General features: G+C 39.0%; 1 protein-coding gene across 4 annotated transcripts in view; it reads right to left on the bottom strand.

Annotated features, from left to right (window-relative positions):
• kalrna (kalirin RhoGEF kinase a) overlaps nt 1–18,098 on the bottom strand; it is a 186,415-nt gene that overhangs the window by 22,499 nt on the left and 145,818 nt on the right. For 2 of the 4 annotated variants that reach the window (XM_066686096.1, XM_066686093.1), the window contains 2 exons: nt 11,443–11,689; nt 173–438 (listed from right to left, as the gene is read on the bottom strand). In XM_066686096.1, the coding sequence (XP_066542193.1) occupies nt 173–438; nt 11,443–11,689 (513 nt within the window). Of the gene's footprint in view, nt 1–172; nt 439–5,049; nt 5,261–11,442; nt 11,690–16,807; nt 16,891–18,098 lie in introns of those variants that run through there. The other 2 variants (XM_066686094.1, XM_066686095.1) reach the window with 2 other exon arrangements.

The following is an 18,098-nucleotide window of genomic DNA, read 5'->3' as shown; positions in this document are numbered from 1 at the left end:
CAGCTACAAGGAACCTCAGACAAAAAACACATGAAAATAACCCTCAGTACATGTCACACCCATAAAATACAAGTATAAATATATCAGGGACCATGATAACACTGTTGTAAAACAACATCAGGCTTATTACAAAACACTTCTGGAAAACCTTGAACCGTATCATCTCCATTACCTCCTCCAAACTGTCGTCTTGTAGCTCTGGCGGTCCCAGGTCGATGCTCTTGCGGCCATCTCTTTTCTGCTTCTGCTTGTTGGGCAGCTTTTTGACATTGCTGCCATGGCTGAGACGGCGGACTGGACTGGTCAGCCACTTCTTCAGTGTGTTCCCGGAGCGTTTGGGCCCTGGAGAACTGCTGTGGATGGATGAGAGCGAGGCCTGTGACTGCAGTGCTGCCACTGAGTCTGTCTTACCCTCCGGACCACTGACTGTGTAGTTCTCTGAAAGAAGCAAGGAAAAAATATATGAAAATGAGGGGAGAAAATAATAACCTGAGCAGTGAAATGCATAATATATCACATATTTTGTATTCAAAAGTTTGAGAGCTTCTTTTAAAGAATGTTTTTGTATAATCTAAAAGTGTTTTTTTGGATTAGCCCCATTCAATTTTTACTTTTAGGATTCTTTATAATGTGATATTTCATCATGAGCAGTATCAGCAGCACATTTAGCATTCTAGGGACAATGTACTGATGACCAAAGACAGACCATTCAACACCAGTGAACGTATGTTGGACCAATTAAATGCCTTTTTTTCAAAATGTGAAGGAAGCATTATTACAGCAATAAAATTCCTCCTCAGTGTCTGTGTGTGAGACAGAAAGGTTCTCTCATATTGTACTCAAACTGTATTCCCCTCAGAATTTAGTGTGGCCACTGGCCATGATTAACTGTGAGCTGCTCACAGGAGTTTGTCCATCAGGCTGCCGCGGTCAAACACGAGTGACTCACTATGACGACAGCAGCAAGTCTTGTGAGAATGTGTGTGTATGAGAGACTGATAAGTTGCGCTTAAGTGCAATGATTTATAAACACACTCATACCCTCCCAAATTCTCAAAAAGGACTTTATCCAAATTACACAATGATGGCTTTTAAAATTCATCCTACATTTTTCCATAACACTGCAGAAAATTAGCGCTCCAGAAAATGTCGAAAAAGATTAATCATTAACAAAAATGATGACTCTTTTTGTCAGTACAATGCGGTGTGCACATTAATTTTAATTCATAAGGAGAGTCTTTTTTTGTATAAAACACACACATCCTATGAATTACATTTTTGTTACCATTTTAGCAATATATAGTTTTAGTCCAGCTATATATGTACATGTATATATATGTATATTGTATTGTAATGCTCATTTATGTTCACTTCAGCACATAACAGTGCATTGAAAATGTATTTTCTATATAGAATGGTTCTTTGCATCACAAAGTCTGTGGAACTACTGGAAAACTTTGCACAAAAAGTGTAATTTGCTTGGAATAAATATGCACTACAACGCGCTCAAATTTTGTTTAGAATCAGCTTCTTATCATGGTGAAGACACGGTTTTCCCGCAACTTCACAGTGCTTTAAACAGTGAAGACGCTGAGCATCCACAGAGTTCAGTGAAAAATCGAGCTTCTATTTCTGGTGGGTTTTTTTGTAGCTGCATGTGATTGGAGACTGACTTCTATCGCAGTTTCTGTCCAGCGGGTGCTGCTGAGCCCCTCCACCGTCACAAAGCACTCACAGGTGGACACACTTCACATGGACCAAGGCCGTTTAAGCAGCTTAGCTCTGCTGGCCATTGAGAGGACACTAGTCAAGTCCCTGGAAAAGACGCCTTGTTGGTACGACAGGGTCACAGATCATAAAATGTATCGGTTTATTTATACATAAATTCTACCCTCCGTTCCTTTTCAAGAAAATGATGTAGGTCGAAATTGAGCTTCCCCTCCTTGAAAGGCCAGCATCCGCCACTGATATATATATATATTCATAAATTTATTTACTGTAACATGCTCACGGTCTATTCTCTCAACGCAGTGTCAACTCTAGGGTGTGTGTGAACATGAGAAATGAAATGAAACCAAAACACTTCTCAATGCTCGCAAAATAGTAGAACATGTGGGAAACAGGCTTTACATATTACACTTTTGTTGACAGTAGATTTCATCCTCAACAACACAAAATTTTGTGCAGGTATGGTATGGCAACATATTTTCTGAAAGCTCATGACTTTCTCAAAGATTCTTAACCAGCCAGAACATCAGGGCTTCCGGAAAAACAAGAGTACTGAACATAATTCATTGACATTATGTTACAATACCAATGTACTATGACATTCATGAAGTAAACTAGCTCAGAATGCACCTACCACAACCTACTATAGGAGCCTGTTGCAGCAGCTGGATAGTTAAATGGTAAAAATACCATGGATAGCTTCTGCTGAGTAGCAATTGTTGCATAGCAACCCCCTGAGAATCCTGGAGAAGCTGACTAACCACAGCTTACTGACTGAGGAGGAGGAGGAGGAGGTGATATGACCTTAAGATACTGGCCTTCTGTCCAAATAGCCAAAGAGATCTTATAAAAAAATGGAAAAAAAAGACTAGCAAAAAGCTGAGTTATTCACAGATGAAAATGAGAAAAATAACCCTCCCCTGAACTTTCAACACAGCCGCCCAATAACATTTGCAAATGTGGCATTTCAAAGATGAGTTTTACACCATTAAGAAATAAAAGTGCACCAAATGCCATAGCTCCGAAACTGACAGACAAGGTCCAAGTTGGAGCCGTAGTGATTTTGCTAAGCTGTTAAAAGTGAAATTGGTACAGCGGCTGGACCTAGCTTGTAGAAATCCTTGCAATGAAAGCGAGAGGGTGAGAGAAAATGAGAGTGCAATAGAAAGCACAAGAGACCAAGAGTGAGAGTGGCATACAGCCTATTTAACAGAGGTTGCCATTCATTATAAAACCATCAATAAAAATGCATGCTCTGGGTAACACCCTAAAGTGTTCTCTGGGATTCTGCATTCAGGAAAAATAAAAAACCCTGATGATTAATTAAGTCTGACTGTAGTCACAGAGAGAGCCCTCTCGGGTACTGATACTATTAGAGATCGATGAGATTGATTTTTTTTTGCTTTGGTGGAAATGTATCTATGTATCCATCTTCTGTTTGGCCTGTTGCGTCTGCTCAACGACATTCCACTAACAGCTGCATTCTGTTCTGCATACTTCTAAACAGGACACTCCTTCCTGTGGGAGTGAATCAGTGAAAAGTGCCATCTTCATCATTCATTCCTTTTTCTCATACCTTTGAGTCTGGAAATAAGAGAAGCATGTTTCTGTGAATCTGGGCCATAAGGAAGTCTGCTGAACGTGCACAGGAATGAGATATAAGCTGCTTAGTGAGCCACTATCATGTTGGCTCAGTGTTTAAAAAATAAATAAAAAAGAATGATAAATACAGAAAAGCCCCCATGTTCTCACATAATTCTCTTGTTTTACCCCTGCCCTCCCAGTCATCTTCAAAGAGAATTGCTATAATGTGAGAGATGAAAAGGGATTTGGGCCAATTTGTTCTTCAAAGTCTCCGGTGATACTCAGCACCAGCTTCGGAAACCAGGGAACACTAGAACAAACCATTTGGACAAATTTTGCAGCTAACGCCATGTAAAATACAACCATTACTTCACTGAAATGAAAGGAAAGAGTCCAAAGATATATATATAGAAAAGTGGGCAATGCTAATGTAAATCCACACAGAAACATAGGCACGTAAACCCAAACTTTAAATGTCACCAAGTCTAAACGTGTAATAATTTAGAGCCGTAAACCAGTGACCCCCTCATTAAATGGTATGGCCCCAGTGGAGGTGGTCAGCTTATGTGTATTGAAAAGCAGATAAAGAGCTGTGAAGTGCTAAATGTTGACAAGACCTTAGTGAGTTATTATAGATTGTAACATTTTGCATAAAATGGGTTTTACTCTGCCCATGTGTAGCCAGCTGTGTATTAATATCAGAGATGAACAACTAGAAATGACGACAATAAAACTGGGCGATAGAAAAGTAGTTAAAATTATCTGGACACAGTGGATAATACTGCATCTTCATTTTTAATGTTTTTTAATATTCAATATATTATTTATAAACAGCAGCTGTTTCTCCGTTGTCTAAATATTTCTCCTGCTCTAAAGTTACTTTACTGAAGGTTTGGCTCAGACAGTTACATAATACTTTTTTTCTCCAGGTTACCTATTAGCTACTAATAAGTTAACTATTTGGGCAATAAACTAAGTGTGCGGAATGCTGGTCAGGTGCCATTTTTGAAAACAATCTTTCAGAAAAGGCTTTGAACTTGCTCCATGGGTTCTGTCACTACATGAGCCAATTGCTATGATGTTATGACAGAAGCTGCTGCTGTGCATCTCTGCTATCTCACTGCAGAGGGAGACTTCCTGAGTTAATCGGTAATGAGAGAGCACTTTAGCCCACTTTAGAACCAAGCACAGGGTTACTTTACTTCTATTATCAACATGCACACAGACACAAACACACCACCTATCAACTCATAATACTCAGAACTTAGTGGTAAATAATAGATAAAAAGGATAACCTCATTCACATTGGAATATCAGTTTGAAATGTTATGAGTGTTGTTTCATATTTCTAAGACTACAACTGACAGTGAACTGATTAGGGAAAAGACTTCAAGGCTGCAGGGTTTTTAACAGTTACTTCAAATGTCACAGTTAAAAGTGACATTCAGAATCTGCCATTTCAAAACCCCTTAATTCCATTTTCTATTTTTTGTGGCTATTTTAAACACCAGCTAAAAACAGCAGTTGCAGCTATGTAAAAAGGAAGTGCATCAATAGATATGTACATATTTCTTATATATCTGTATAACATTAAAAAAGTACAGAGGAAGTTTTTTTAGTTTGAGAATAAACCTAACACAGAACAGCACGCCCCTAACTCAGTAAATCTGTCTCACATCCAGGTTTCTTTCCCAAAATCAGGAAAAAAAAAACAAACAAACCAACCACAGGGCCCACCTGATACATTACAGCAACAGCAACACTTCGAAATAATCCAACTACAGCAAGAGCAAATGCGTCTCCCACTCTTCATGTTCCTCAAGTGCTCATGGCTCAGTAGAAAGCACAGGCAAGAATGGAAAGAATGCCAAGAAAAAGACGGCAAGGTAAGGATAAGAGAGGGAGAGAATGAGAGAGAGAGATTGAAAGAGAGAGAGATTCCCGCTCCGCAGTGACGGCGTTATAATCACTGAGTTACTGCTCCAAGTTCACTCTACACCCTTCCACAACAGGGAGCAGAGGGAGGAGGGGCAACACACACACACTCACACACCCTCCACGCCACAGACGGGATTATAGAGACAGAGATTCAAGTTACATTCTTGCCTGTGACAAAGGCTCTACTGATGGCTCCTGACTTGGTGATCTAAACAGCCTATCCTAAACCCTTATGGGTCAACAGAGTGGCCATGGCTCCAGTATCTGGAGAGAATATTCATTTTTAGAACTTGCCAACTCCTGCAGAACTCTCACAAATACAAAATGGGAAGAAAATGCACATGCCTCTCCCAAGACAGGTGAAGCTCGACCCTGCATCTTTTTGCATTTCCACTAAGACGTTGCAGCACGATTGGAGGAGACCACTGTAACATTTGGACTAGAACCATGTAGAATGATAGGACAGAGAAAGGACTACCTTCCTCTTCCACAGAGAGCAAGGCCAATTATGTTCTTTTAGACTCATGGGGAATAGAATATCATTCAGAGAGATGCACTTTCATTAGCAGATACTACGAACTTGAGATTTGAGTGCTGTGTTCTTTAAAATGAGTGTGCTACAATGCGCTATGAAGAGCAATGCCATCTCATCCCCAAAGCACCAGTGTAGTTACAGATGTTCATCCCTGGGGAGCAGACGTACACAAATAACTTGTTTGAAGATTAAGACTAACTTACCTGAAACCCGTAACCCTGCTGACACTCTGCTAAAGGTTTTGCAGGTAGGGTGGTTATGTGACAATATTTCCCGTTAACCTCATAGATTACATCCCAATACACTGTTTGTTGAATTACAGCGTGAATTGAATTTTTCATGTTTAACTAAATATAGTGCAGCAAAGTAGGTTTGGACACTGAATAAGAATCACTGCATTTGCAGCTTTTTCTTTAGTTTTTAAAAGTGCCATTCCTTGTGCATTGTATCAATTTTACCATGTCATACTTCAGAAAATTTTATACCATGTTGTACTCTAGCATGTATTTTGAAAATGTGAAAGTTGTGATGCTTTATTTCCTACTTCATTAACCAGCTACAGTCAGTTATTTTCACTAATGAAAGGTAGGTGATACAACACTGAAGGCATTTTCACAATAAATTATACAGTATTTCATGATATTTCATTTTCCTGAGGTTTGATATTTTATCCCACTGAAAGCTTCTTTAAGGTCAAATGGCTCCAAATGGAAGTTAAATGAGAATATATTGTCGATTCAGATAATGCTGAATGAAATTAGGTTACATTCTTGTTCTATCTGGTTTCTACTTCGGTTTTCTCATGTGTTTTAACAACCTTTAAGGCTTGAAATAAAACCTTTTATCAATACATTTTATACATTTCAGTGAAACTGGCTGCATGACAAGAATGTTTGTCATAGGTGGAGATCATAAATTACAAGGCAGCTTTCATACGAACATTTGGGTGCTTTTATGTGACCTTTCAAATCCAACAAGCAACACTAAAAAAAATAAGAAATACTTGCACTTTGTGGTATCTTCTAGTCTGCTGATGTCCAGCAGAGTGTGGTTCAAAACTACCTTGTAGCTCATATATTTCACACAAAAATACTGCACTACCAACCACTGCACTGGCCTAGATAAGCGCACACACACAAATAGAAGGTAAATTGCCATGGGCTGCAGAGAAAGAGCAATGCAGGAACCTACAGTTATGTATCAAATGAGGTCATTTCTCAGTGGGTAAACCTACACTAGAGCAGCCGATAAAGTGGCTTATCCAGGTTTATTGTAGCCAAAATGTTTAACCCACCTCAGGAAACAAAAGAACAGACTTCATTGCTTTGTGAAAACTGCCCAAACATTGCTCTTTGTAAAAATGAGTAAATTGAGCTGATGTGACACAATATTCACAATACTGACCATGACACACTGGAGTATCCAAATAGGTGCCTACAATTGTCACATTCAATGTTAGACATTGGCTTGAGCGGTAAAGCTCCCCAAAATTGGGCTGTGGAGCCAAGGAACTGTATTACCTTAAGTAATGTTGTACCATCCAGTACATCTACAACTAAATTACCCAACAGCAGTGCCTGAGCTCACCACTGACTAAGCAGATAATAGCAATACCATCCTCACGGTCCTAAAAATCCTTCCCAAATGAGGGAGGCGATTACTGTAATAAATGAAAGTCAAAGTGTATCTGAGCATGTTAATCAGGCCTCTGCATGCAAAAGATGCAAAAATGATAAACATGACACAAATGGAAAAAAGTTTGTAATGTTTACCCAGTGATGACTGATAGAATTGACAGGTATATTCCTGGACTCTCAGTGCTCATAGCCTTCCTACTGCAGGGCAGGTTATTTGGGAAGTGTAATTTCCATATTGGAAAGCATGGTGTGGGGTGTTGCGGTAAGCTGTGGTTTGCATTTGACTGGGGAAATAACGTGTACTGTTCTCAGGGGAAAGACGTCTGAACATGGAAGGCAAGCTGCTTAGGGAAATGAGATTATTCCTAATATAAACATGGCATAAAAGAGAAACAATGTGTTATGTGCCTGATGTCATTGTGGTGCAAGAGAACTTGATAAAAATGCAGCATAAACACTCTACCTTTCAATAGGATCAGATTTTTTAAAGTAAAATATATTTGTAACATAACTGCTGTGATAAGACCACACGCCCTGATCCAACAGCATAGTTTTTACTGTGGGGTTTCTGATTTACTGTTCAGTGACCACTATACAGACAGGTTTATGAGGACCGTACTTAGGCCAGCACTGGGATCCGTTTTTGAGACCACAAAACTAAAAAGAGAAAAGGAGGCTGGAAAGTTTCTTTATTTTGAAGTGATATTTCACCAAAAATAAGTCCAAAGAAACACTGTCTAAACACATTTTGAAGCAGTTTCACTCTGTATGTTTAAGTGATTAAGTAACTTTTGCCATTTTACAGCAGGACTGCAGGAGTGATGCTGTTCTAAGAAACCAGAAGAGGAAGGAGTGAAATGTGACTTAACAGACAGCACAAAAACACCATTTATAATTTCTTGTTGTCAAATATTTATATCCCTAATCATATCTGATTTGACCTTAACAAGAAATTCAACATATCTTTAAAAAAATGCATTAAAAAGCTTATTTATGTGCATTGTATTTTCCACTATTAAACTGTTTATACACCAAATAAGTCATAACTTATCCTATGCCAAACCATTAGGGCTTCACATAGGGCCCACCACACTCACTTCCTACCTGCAGCCATAAAATTGTTCCTACGCCTCAACACTGGCCTCCCTGGTGACTAAGGCTGAACCTAGCCCCACTGGAACCGTTAATGCATGCGCAGTGCCAGCAGTTCCATGTGAAATTTGTGCTACATCACCAACAATCACAGTAGCACTACAGTGCATTTCTACACGTAATCTGTGCTCCCCTTACCCACAACAAGACCTTTCAGCTGTTTCTGATAATGCCTTCATAGCTGCCCTCAGCTTCCGGCAACTGATACCGAACTGCACAAGCAGGGATGTGGCCGACTTGGCTACAGATCCCCTAACCCTAACCCCTGTCTCCACTGGTCTTAGATGTACCTGCCACCCTCGTTCCCTCACCTCAGCCACCAAGTCAGTGTACTTCAGATTCTTCCTTTCGAATGCTTCATCTACTGCATCCTAAAATGGAACTGTTAACTCTGAAATAACCTATCCGATGAATATTGAATATTTTCCACATTTCCCCCTTTAAAATGAGACAGGTTGTAGTTGTTGTTCATTTACATAAATGAGGTCTGTTCAGATTGAACTTGCATTTTTCCTCTTTCAAAAATAAATAAATAAATAAATAAAAATAAAGATAGTCCTGGTTGAAACACACCTAACTTTAGCCTAAATGGGACATAATTAAAACATGTAATTTTGCAACTGAGTTTGTGTATGTGAAGTGAGGAGTGAATGGTAAATTTTGAAGTTTTAAGTGTGCAATATCCAGTTTCCCTAACATGAGCCCTCAAAAACATCCTCTGAGTAACAGTGAAAGGCAAAAAAACACATCTCTGATCTGGCCAGCATAAGTTTTTAAGAGCGGCTGAAAAAGCTCCTTTACATTGAAGTGTGCTGGATTTTCTTCTGTTTGGTGTAAAATAGTGACAGCAATGACAGAATCTGACACAGTGTGTGTGGATATTTTAGGCCCATCCCCAATCAACAGAGGAAACACTGCCCCACAGTGACAGGAAGCTCCTGTGCACAATGGAGAGAAATTCCACTGAGACCCCTCCTCAAAAGCACACACACACGCACACACACACACAAGATCTCAGCACCAAAACAGTTGGTGCTTTTCAGTTATCAAAATTTTCAAGATCATGATATAACCCCCACAGGAATATCCCTGTTATTAAAAGAGTTAATTGTTTTATTTTTTTTATTTATTTTTTTATTTTTATTTAAACACCACATATTTTTTTGCATGTGATTTCCCTCCTCTGCTGTCCCTTTAAGTTAATGCTGTGTATTGTTGTACCAAAAGAAATGTCAGAATAGCTATTACTCACATTTTAAGAGCGAGTTTTTAATTTGCCTTTAAGACATATATATGTAAATTATATGTACATTTCTTTCTTATATGTCTTCTTTCTTAGTGCCCTATTTTGTGCAGAAGCACTTCAGCATTAATGGGCAGGGGCAAGCTGTTATAAAGTGAATGGATGGAACCTGGAAAAGTCAAAACAGTACACTATTTAATGCTGAGTTTCCAAAATATGGACTGGGGAATAAATAAAAAAAACATTTATTTAAAACTGACTTATTCCCTCATTAAACATATGCATCATTACATTTGTCTGTGGACACTGCTAGATCAAAATATTAGATCCCTTTGTATGTTATCTTCCAGTAATGCCTCAGCACAAGCCTGTAATGCCTTCATTACAGATGAAAGAGAATGATGAATATTAGCACTACTCTTATTCCCAAATGGTTCCACTGCTGACAGAAAGACAACATGAATGATGATGATGGGGTCTTGAGCGTTATGAGGTTCACACACAGATGACTTTATCTTCAAGATGAACCTTGTACACATCTTTGAGACACACTAAGAGCTCTTGACAGATGCATACTAATGCTGAGCTAAAGGTCAAGTGCTCTTCAGAAGCTAAACTCATTCAGCTGTAATAAGAGGGATCTCTAAATGAAAGTGAGTGAGTTGTCGCCCCCTAGGGGACACACTGCTGTTGATCTGCTGCTTCCCAGACACATTGCTCACGCAGGCCATAACCCCACACTGTCTACATGCTCAGCAGGAGATTAATGTGATTGGTATGACATATGAGAACACAACTTAATCAGGATGTTAAAAATCACTTTCTATAAATGAATTATACATAAAATAACAATTTAGGAGCATGCATTTAAACTACTTTTGATATTTGTGTATCCATGCGATTTAATGAACTTTTACTGCACAGGGGGAAAAATGGCTAACGCTACTTTTTTAGAATAATCATTATATAGAATGAGAAATTATAGAATAGCTTTTTGTAAGTATTTCATGATAACTAGACCAACGGAAGTTGTCTAAAATGACGTATGCAATATAGAGACTAACATGCATTAAAATATAAAACTTTAACTTAACTAAATGGTAAATTAAAATAAGCTTGCATTAAAGTTAATGCAAGATGCAAGGTGTTGTTTAAGACAGCAGTGAAAAACAAGGGGATGTTGTAATTGATGCAAAGCATTGAATAGTGCCATTTGTGGAGCATTTTATAAAATGAGTGAGTGAGTGATAAGCTACTTCAATGTTGTGTTCACATCTAAAAACCGTTTATTTTCTAGGTGCAGTGCCTGTGCAGAACAGACAATTATAGAGAATAAATCAAAATACTTATATTTAAAGATGTACACAACATCAAACATGCATTAAAGTGATACCACGTTCCTATTTACACAATATATTCCCCTCGATTTGCCATGTTAAATTACAACCCGATTATAACTTCTTTTCTGCTGTCAGTGTTTGAAAACTGAGACCTGGAGCAGTTGTAATAAGTGAGTATTAAATTACCTGCACACACACATGCAGGTTATTTCTGAAATTGGGAAACGTTACCGTTGATCACGTTTGAGGAGGAGAAATGAGGAGGAATGATCCACTACTTCTTACCTTTGCCTGTGGGGAAGAAGCAGTCCATCTCTACACTGCTACGGGAGTGGGAGATACAAAGAGCTGAACTGGGTACTAGCCCCTCCTGCTGCGGGCTCTTGTCTGTGGTGCGGACGAAACACCAGCCTGGTCGCTCGCTGGGCCTCTCCAGCAGCTCCACGGTCTGACCGGTCTGCACACTGAGCTCGGACGCACAGCTGGCCACAAAGTCCTGTAGCACCACTGTGAGCTCACAGCCACCAGAGAGCTGCAGAAAGAAACAGATGGAGACAGATGTTATCAAGAAAGAGATGGAAAAGTGAAGAAATATAGAAAAAGGTAAGAGAATAAGAGGTCTATTTCCACAAAGTAGCAATTTTATTAAATTCATTTTCAAACACAGGCATAAAAAAGAGGAGACATGACACAAGAGTCTCAAATTACATTACATTCACAATGCTGTGAAATGTAAACGTGCAAAACATTGTCTGAAGTATGTGACAAAAGAACCTTTATGAACAGGGATGAACCGGATCTTGCCACTTTTCAAAAACACACAGAACATCCAACAACTCTTTGCTGCGTAAAGCTCAGACCACCCGTTGCTGTCCTGCTTGTTCCTGCATACTTTTCCAGACTGTTCACAAAGTTCATTACAGGTTAAGAAACAAGAATGTTTAATCGCTCTAATAGAGATCTCCTCATGATCTGAGAGTCTATTCACCTGTTTTTAGCTCATTACCACAAAACCATAGTACTCAAATCGTCCTGCAGTTCTCACCAGATTTCACAGCACAACTGATCTTCACAGAGGAAAGATAACAGGAGTACTGTTGTATTAACACAAAGATTCTATTTGATTAACTTAGAGAACCATTATTATTTGGCCAATACTATTCTGTGGAACATATTCTAGGCTGGTCTCAGTTGACCTGGGGAGAAAGACAGGAATCCTTTGAGAAATCAAACCAAAGCTGTTGTATCAAAGCTGAATATGAGTTTTGCAACAGGGCAAAGTTAACAACTTCTAGCCAAAGGTGAAAGCACAAATAAAAACACATCTAGCAACTTTTTAATCTAAACGCTAAGAGGAAGTCCATCTGTACCATCTTGAATATAAATTCGCAAATATATATTTCATATATTTAACTTTTTAAATAATAGACCATCTGTAAAAATCATGACAAAAACAAAACAGTTATAATTTGTGCCAAAATAATGCTGATGATAACTTCATTTATATCAGCTAACTTTATCTTTCCAGTATTGGGCATGACTTTCAACACTGCATTATTCTTCTGTTGGATAAAAGCACCTGACATATGATAAAAGTTAAAATAAAAAAAAGAACAGAAACATCAATTATTTTATTATCTATTTGTGCTTTTTAAACTTCATTCAGTATAATTTAAGTGATAAAAAAGAAATCTAATTTAATTTGGCATTACATTTTCCTTTCATCACATCTCATCCCTAATCCAAGCCCTGTTCATCAGCTCCTGAAGTGAACACACAAACGCAGCCACCCGAGCACCTGATTGCAGAGACAGTCATTTCAAACTCTATGAAGAGATTTGCTAGCTGGTATGTGCTTTTACCAGCTGTGGAATCCATCAGAAACCAGCAAGACAATGCATTCTTGTCCTTCCCCTCTCACACCTGCACTCAATTACGCACAGTACACATCAGGATTTTAATGCTATCTGTGTTTATCACAGAGTAGAAAGAGCACGATATAGCTACGTGCTGAAAGACAGCATACTCTGCAGTCAAGCTCATTCCTTCACATTATAACGCGTGAGGGTAATACGTTAACACTTTCATGTAACTGATGACAAGCAAGAAAAACTAGAAATAACTAACAGAAACCAAAACCAAACTTTGAGAATTTCAACACACACTACAGCTCATCACAAAGGCAAATAAGTTCTGATTATGTTCCCCATACAGAAATGAGCAATATTCATTAGAAGACAATATAAATAAGATTACTAATAAGAGAAGCATTCCCTGGGGACACATTTGGAAGTTATTCTATTTGTCACATCTTCAGGGCTAGCTAAATACGCATATAAACTACAGTAAATATCTTTACAAAGAAACCTGGAAAAAAAATACCTTTCATAAAACATCAGAAAACATACTCTCATCAATCAAAATGTACTCTTCTTTTAAATCTGAAATAGTTGCTGACTAAATACAATGAGGAAATAAGATCTTGCAATTCCAGGGAGTGGCAAAATGGCCAGTTTACAACCTCTATTGAAGAATGACACCATGACCATATAGAGACATACTAAGAGCCCTCAGAGCTGTGACTGAAGAAGTGATTGTGTAATAAAAATAAATAATACAGGCTGTGACATCAGTGTAACATTATTTATAAAGAGAACACAGTATCTACTTCATATTGAGCAGACACTGGGACAGGAAATGTTGTTCAGACACCTGTAATTACATTTTGATGTGCAACAGCGGACCAGAGCTGATTCAATTTCCACTGAATTATATAAGAGACAAATACAAAAAAAAATAAAAAATACAGCCAGTCACTCACACACATTGAAAAAAATACACACACTCCAAAAGCAGCAGCTGTTTTAACGCTCCTTAGCTCCACGTGGCCAAACAGACAGAAACCCAGTTCACTCCCAGCTGCCAGCGTCTGGGTCCATTTCCAGTTACTGTGTCTCCACTGGATTAAAAAAGACAAGGGCTGGCTCTCGGCTGTTGCTATGAAAACAATAAAAAGCTTTTTAAATGCGTTTACATTCAAGGCTTAGTTTTCCCAATAATGAAAACGTGATTATACATTTTTTTTTTTAGTACTTTTCCTCAATAAATCCATAGAGAAGAATAACAACTGTACATTTTGCGTCACTCTTAATAAATTCAGCTTCTTTCATCTGCACTCAGCCTTGGCATTCACTTAATTTCAAACAGCATTCTTCATAGAAATCACTGCCAGTTGAACAGGACTCTGTAGCAGCCACAGACGAGTTTAAGATCACCATGCTCAAAACCAGTAGTCGGTTTGTTGGGTATAAAGCCCTTTCAGCATTGAGATCTGGGGCAGTGTTACTGTGTTCTTTTCTATGGAGTGACTTTCCAGTTCCTCTGGGTTATTTTGGAATAGCATTGATGATGAAGACATTATCATTCAACATCAGTAAGAGACCTCACTAATAACCAAGTGATGGAACAGTGTTACAATGTCTAATACAAAGCCTTCCAAAAAAAGGGTAGAAAAACGCAGCTACAAGTTTTTGGACATATACAATCACCATTCAGAATACAGTGAAATCCACAACAAGGATTCATTTCTCTCATGAATTTTGTTTTGCAGAAGAAAAAAAAACAAAGCGTTTCCTAATGACCTCATTGGTTTCTTTTTATTCACACTTTTCATTATTAGCAGAAGGATGAGTAGCAGAATCACTACAAAAACACAAACAAAATGAATTGAAATGTCAGTTACGTTCTTAGTGATGATTTCAAAAGCAGTACGTCTCCTTCCAGTCTGTTTCAGATGCCACTGCTTCAGTAATGACAGGTTAAAAAAACAAAAAGAGGAAGAGTCAAAGGTGGTAAAACTGAGCTTGAAGCTAACATTTTGTATTAAAACACTAATCCCAGCACTGACTTAGGCACCAGTTCAACTGCTTTCATAAAAGAGGACAGCTATTTGTTCAGTTGCCCAGATCACATAATATAATCAAAAAACCTAGCGCATGGAACACACCAACGTGGCTCATGTTTTTTTTTTATCTGCAAAATTGTTTTCCATTATGGGCCTATGCCAAAAGTTGTTGACTCTTATAGGAAAGCAGTAAGCAGTGGCCATCCTACACTATGACCACAGCAGCGGACGAAATCTGCCCACTGATGTCAGACTTTTCTCAGTTCATGGGAGGCAGTTTCAGTAAAGGTCAGAAGGGTGATCTGTTACAAAAGCACAGAGTTATGATCAGTGTTCATAGCTTTTCTGTTCTCTAACTGATTCTATCTACTTCTCTGATTCTATCTCTCTCTCTCTCTGATTCTCTCCCTCCCTCTCTCTCTATCTGCATGCTGGAGTATCAGATCTCATCACAGAGGGGGAGGAAGAACATGTTGCTAGGTGATTTTTGGTGTCGGACATACAAAATCCCACCTTGGAAAAGGACATGTGCGTCAGATGATACAGGGTTCGTGCAGTTTATGGAGCAGAGGATCTTTGTCATGGAGATCACAGGCTTTGGAAAGGTTTTGCTCTCTCTCTCTCTCTCTGTTTTCACCACATTACAGCCCAGTGTGTTTAGATGGTTGAGCTCAGAATATGAGCAGCCATAGCTCCTAGGGCCCCGTAGCACAAAATGTACTTAAATCAATGACAATATTCAGAAAAGGTCAGGCTAACTTGCATGTTCTGATCATTTAACATAACGCTGTTCTGGCACTGTGGACCCTTTTACAACAGCACTGATCTTTACATCTGAAATCAATAGGAATCGCAGAACTGAACTGAAGGGTGTTACAGTGTTAATGGATGTCAGCACTGACTGCTGAGGTAGCACGTCAAAGAAAACTTTACCTAGAGTACACAACACACAGCGTGACCCAATTTCTGTTTGGCAAGCCATGCCAGTACAAACACTTCCTATCACCCAGTCTCCCATGAGGATATTGACATACTCAGCAGAATACAGACTCAACAATAATATTTTATTAAATATGGATTGATATTTAATTGAACACTTCTGTGGAAGCACAGTCCTTCTGTAAACAATTTACTCAGCTAAATCCATACTGAGGAAGCAAGAGAGAGATTTGAGCAGGAATACAAGTTGCCACGGCATATTTTAGAGCAAGCTTTTCAGTTATCTCATTCACGGTGTGCTCTAATCGTCTGTTTCCTGCCCCCTCCATCTCAACTCTCCCTGAACTGTGAAACAGACTTCTAGAGTGTATTCCACTGTCTCAGTGTGAGCAAGCATTTCAAGCACAAAATGAATATCTGAAGCACAATGTCAGTCCAATGCTGAATTCATCTTTCTTCTAATATACTAATAAAAAAAACTTGACTTCTCACTAAACCAATAATTCCAATAAAGAATTAAATTAATTCCCTGAGAATTAATAAAAAAAATAAAATAAAACATCTGATCACCTAGATATTTCCTGGATCCACTAAGTCAATGGCCTTATCTGACAAAGTTGCTAAATTCTTACAAAACAATCTGTCTCAGCACCTTTGGCCAATCTCTAACACACTCTGACACTCTGAAGTAGTGTCACTAACCATATCTCAGTCGCAACGATGTCAGAGCTTTTAACTTTCCCTAAATACCCCAAAGAATTTCTTTCGAAAATGAAAATAAAGAGAATAAAGGGTATTTTTACTTACACGACTGCTCTCTTTGAAAAGTTTAAAGCTCATCCACTTTGGCATGGTGAATACTCTGTCCTTCTGTTCCCTCCACTCCTCCTCTGTCTGCCCCTCTACTTTGCTTTCTCTCCCTGTGTTTCTCTCACTCTCTTTCTCTCCACCTCTCTGACTGAATTTGATGTGTGATTGGCTGGGAAAGAGGCTTGCAGGCTGTCTATGGAAGGCTGAGACTGAAACACCTGTAGACTATGAGTGCTGCATTGTAGTGTTCATGTGTGCTGAGCTCATTTGAACACCTCCCCTATAGCTGCTCATATGAGTTTGTAAGGGTGTGTGTGTGTGTGTGTATGCGTGCTCTGATGACAGTAGCACGCGGATGGTCTTGTGACTTGTGGATACAGTGGTGATGAGGGGAGAATAGCTTCATTATCTGACTAGCACTGAAGCCCATAGTAGCTCTTATTTCTGAAGAATACAGTAACAGGCAGAGAGCCGGCCCTGCAGCAGCTCAATGAACACATCTTTTCTGCCAAAGAGGAAGAAAGTATATTCATGCTTCCTGTGCTGCTCAACTCAGTCCCAGCCCTGAGCTCCAAAAAAGAATACCATGTGGACATGAGCTGTAATTAGCCCAAGATTTTTTATAAAAAAAAAAAAAACACAGCCAGAGAAATTTGACCTGTAAGATGAACATCTTAAAGATGACAAAGGTGTAATATCACAATATATTTTCACAGTTCATGATATGGTACGGGCGGCACGGTGATGCAGCATGTAGTGTCGCAGTCACACAGCTTCAGGGGCCTGGAGATTCTGGGTTCGATTCCCGCTCCAGGTGACTGTCTGTGAGGAGTTTGGTGTGTTCTCCCCGTGTCCACGTGGGTTTCCTCCGGGTGCTCCGGTTTCCTCCCACAGTTCAAAAACACACGTTGGTAGGTGGATTGGCGACTCAAAAGTGTCCGTAGGTGTGAGTGTGTGAGTGTGAGTGAGTACGTTCCAGGGTGTATTCCCGCCTTGCGCCCAATGATTCCAGGTAGGCTCTGGACCCACTGTGACCCTGAATTGGATAAGCGGTTATAGATAATGAATGGATAGATGGATGATATGGTATAACCCAATATCTGAGCTGACATATGAAGCAGACAAATTGCATAAAAAAGGAATGTCCTATATGTATATTAAAAAATTATACTAAATTATTGTTGATTGGGTGGGGGTTTGGGGGACACCTTCTCATCCAACATTTTTCCAAAATGAAGGGTGCTAAAGAGGGGCATTTATTCATTCATTATCTGTAAGCGCTTATCCA

Source organism: Hoplias malabaricus, chromosome 12 (genome assembly GCF_029633855.1).
Source record: "Hoplias malabaricus isolate fHopMal1 chromosome 12, fHopMal1.hap1, whole genome shotgun sequence".
NCBI classification, from domain to species: Eukaryota; Metazoa; Chordata; class Actinopteri; order Characiformes; family Erythrinidae; genus Hoplias; species Hoplias malabaricus.
Note: the sequence above shows the minus strand (reverse complement) of the source record. Positions and strands in the feature narration are given on the sequence as shown.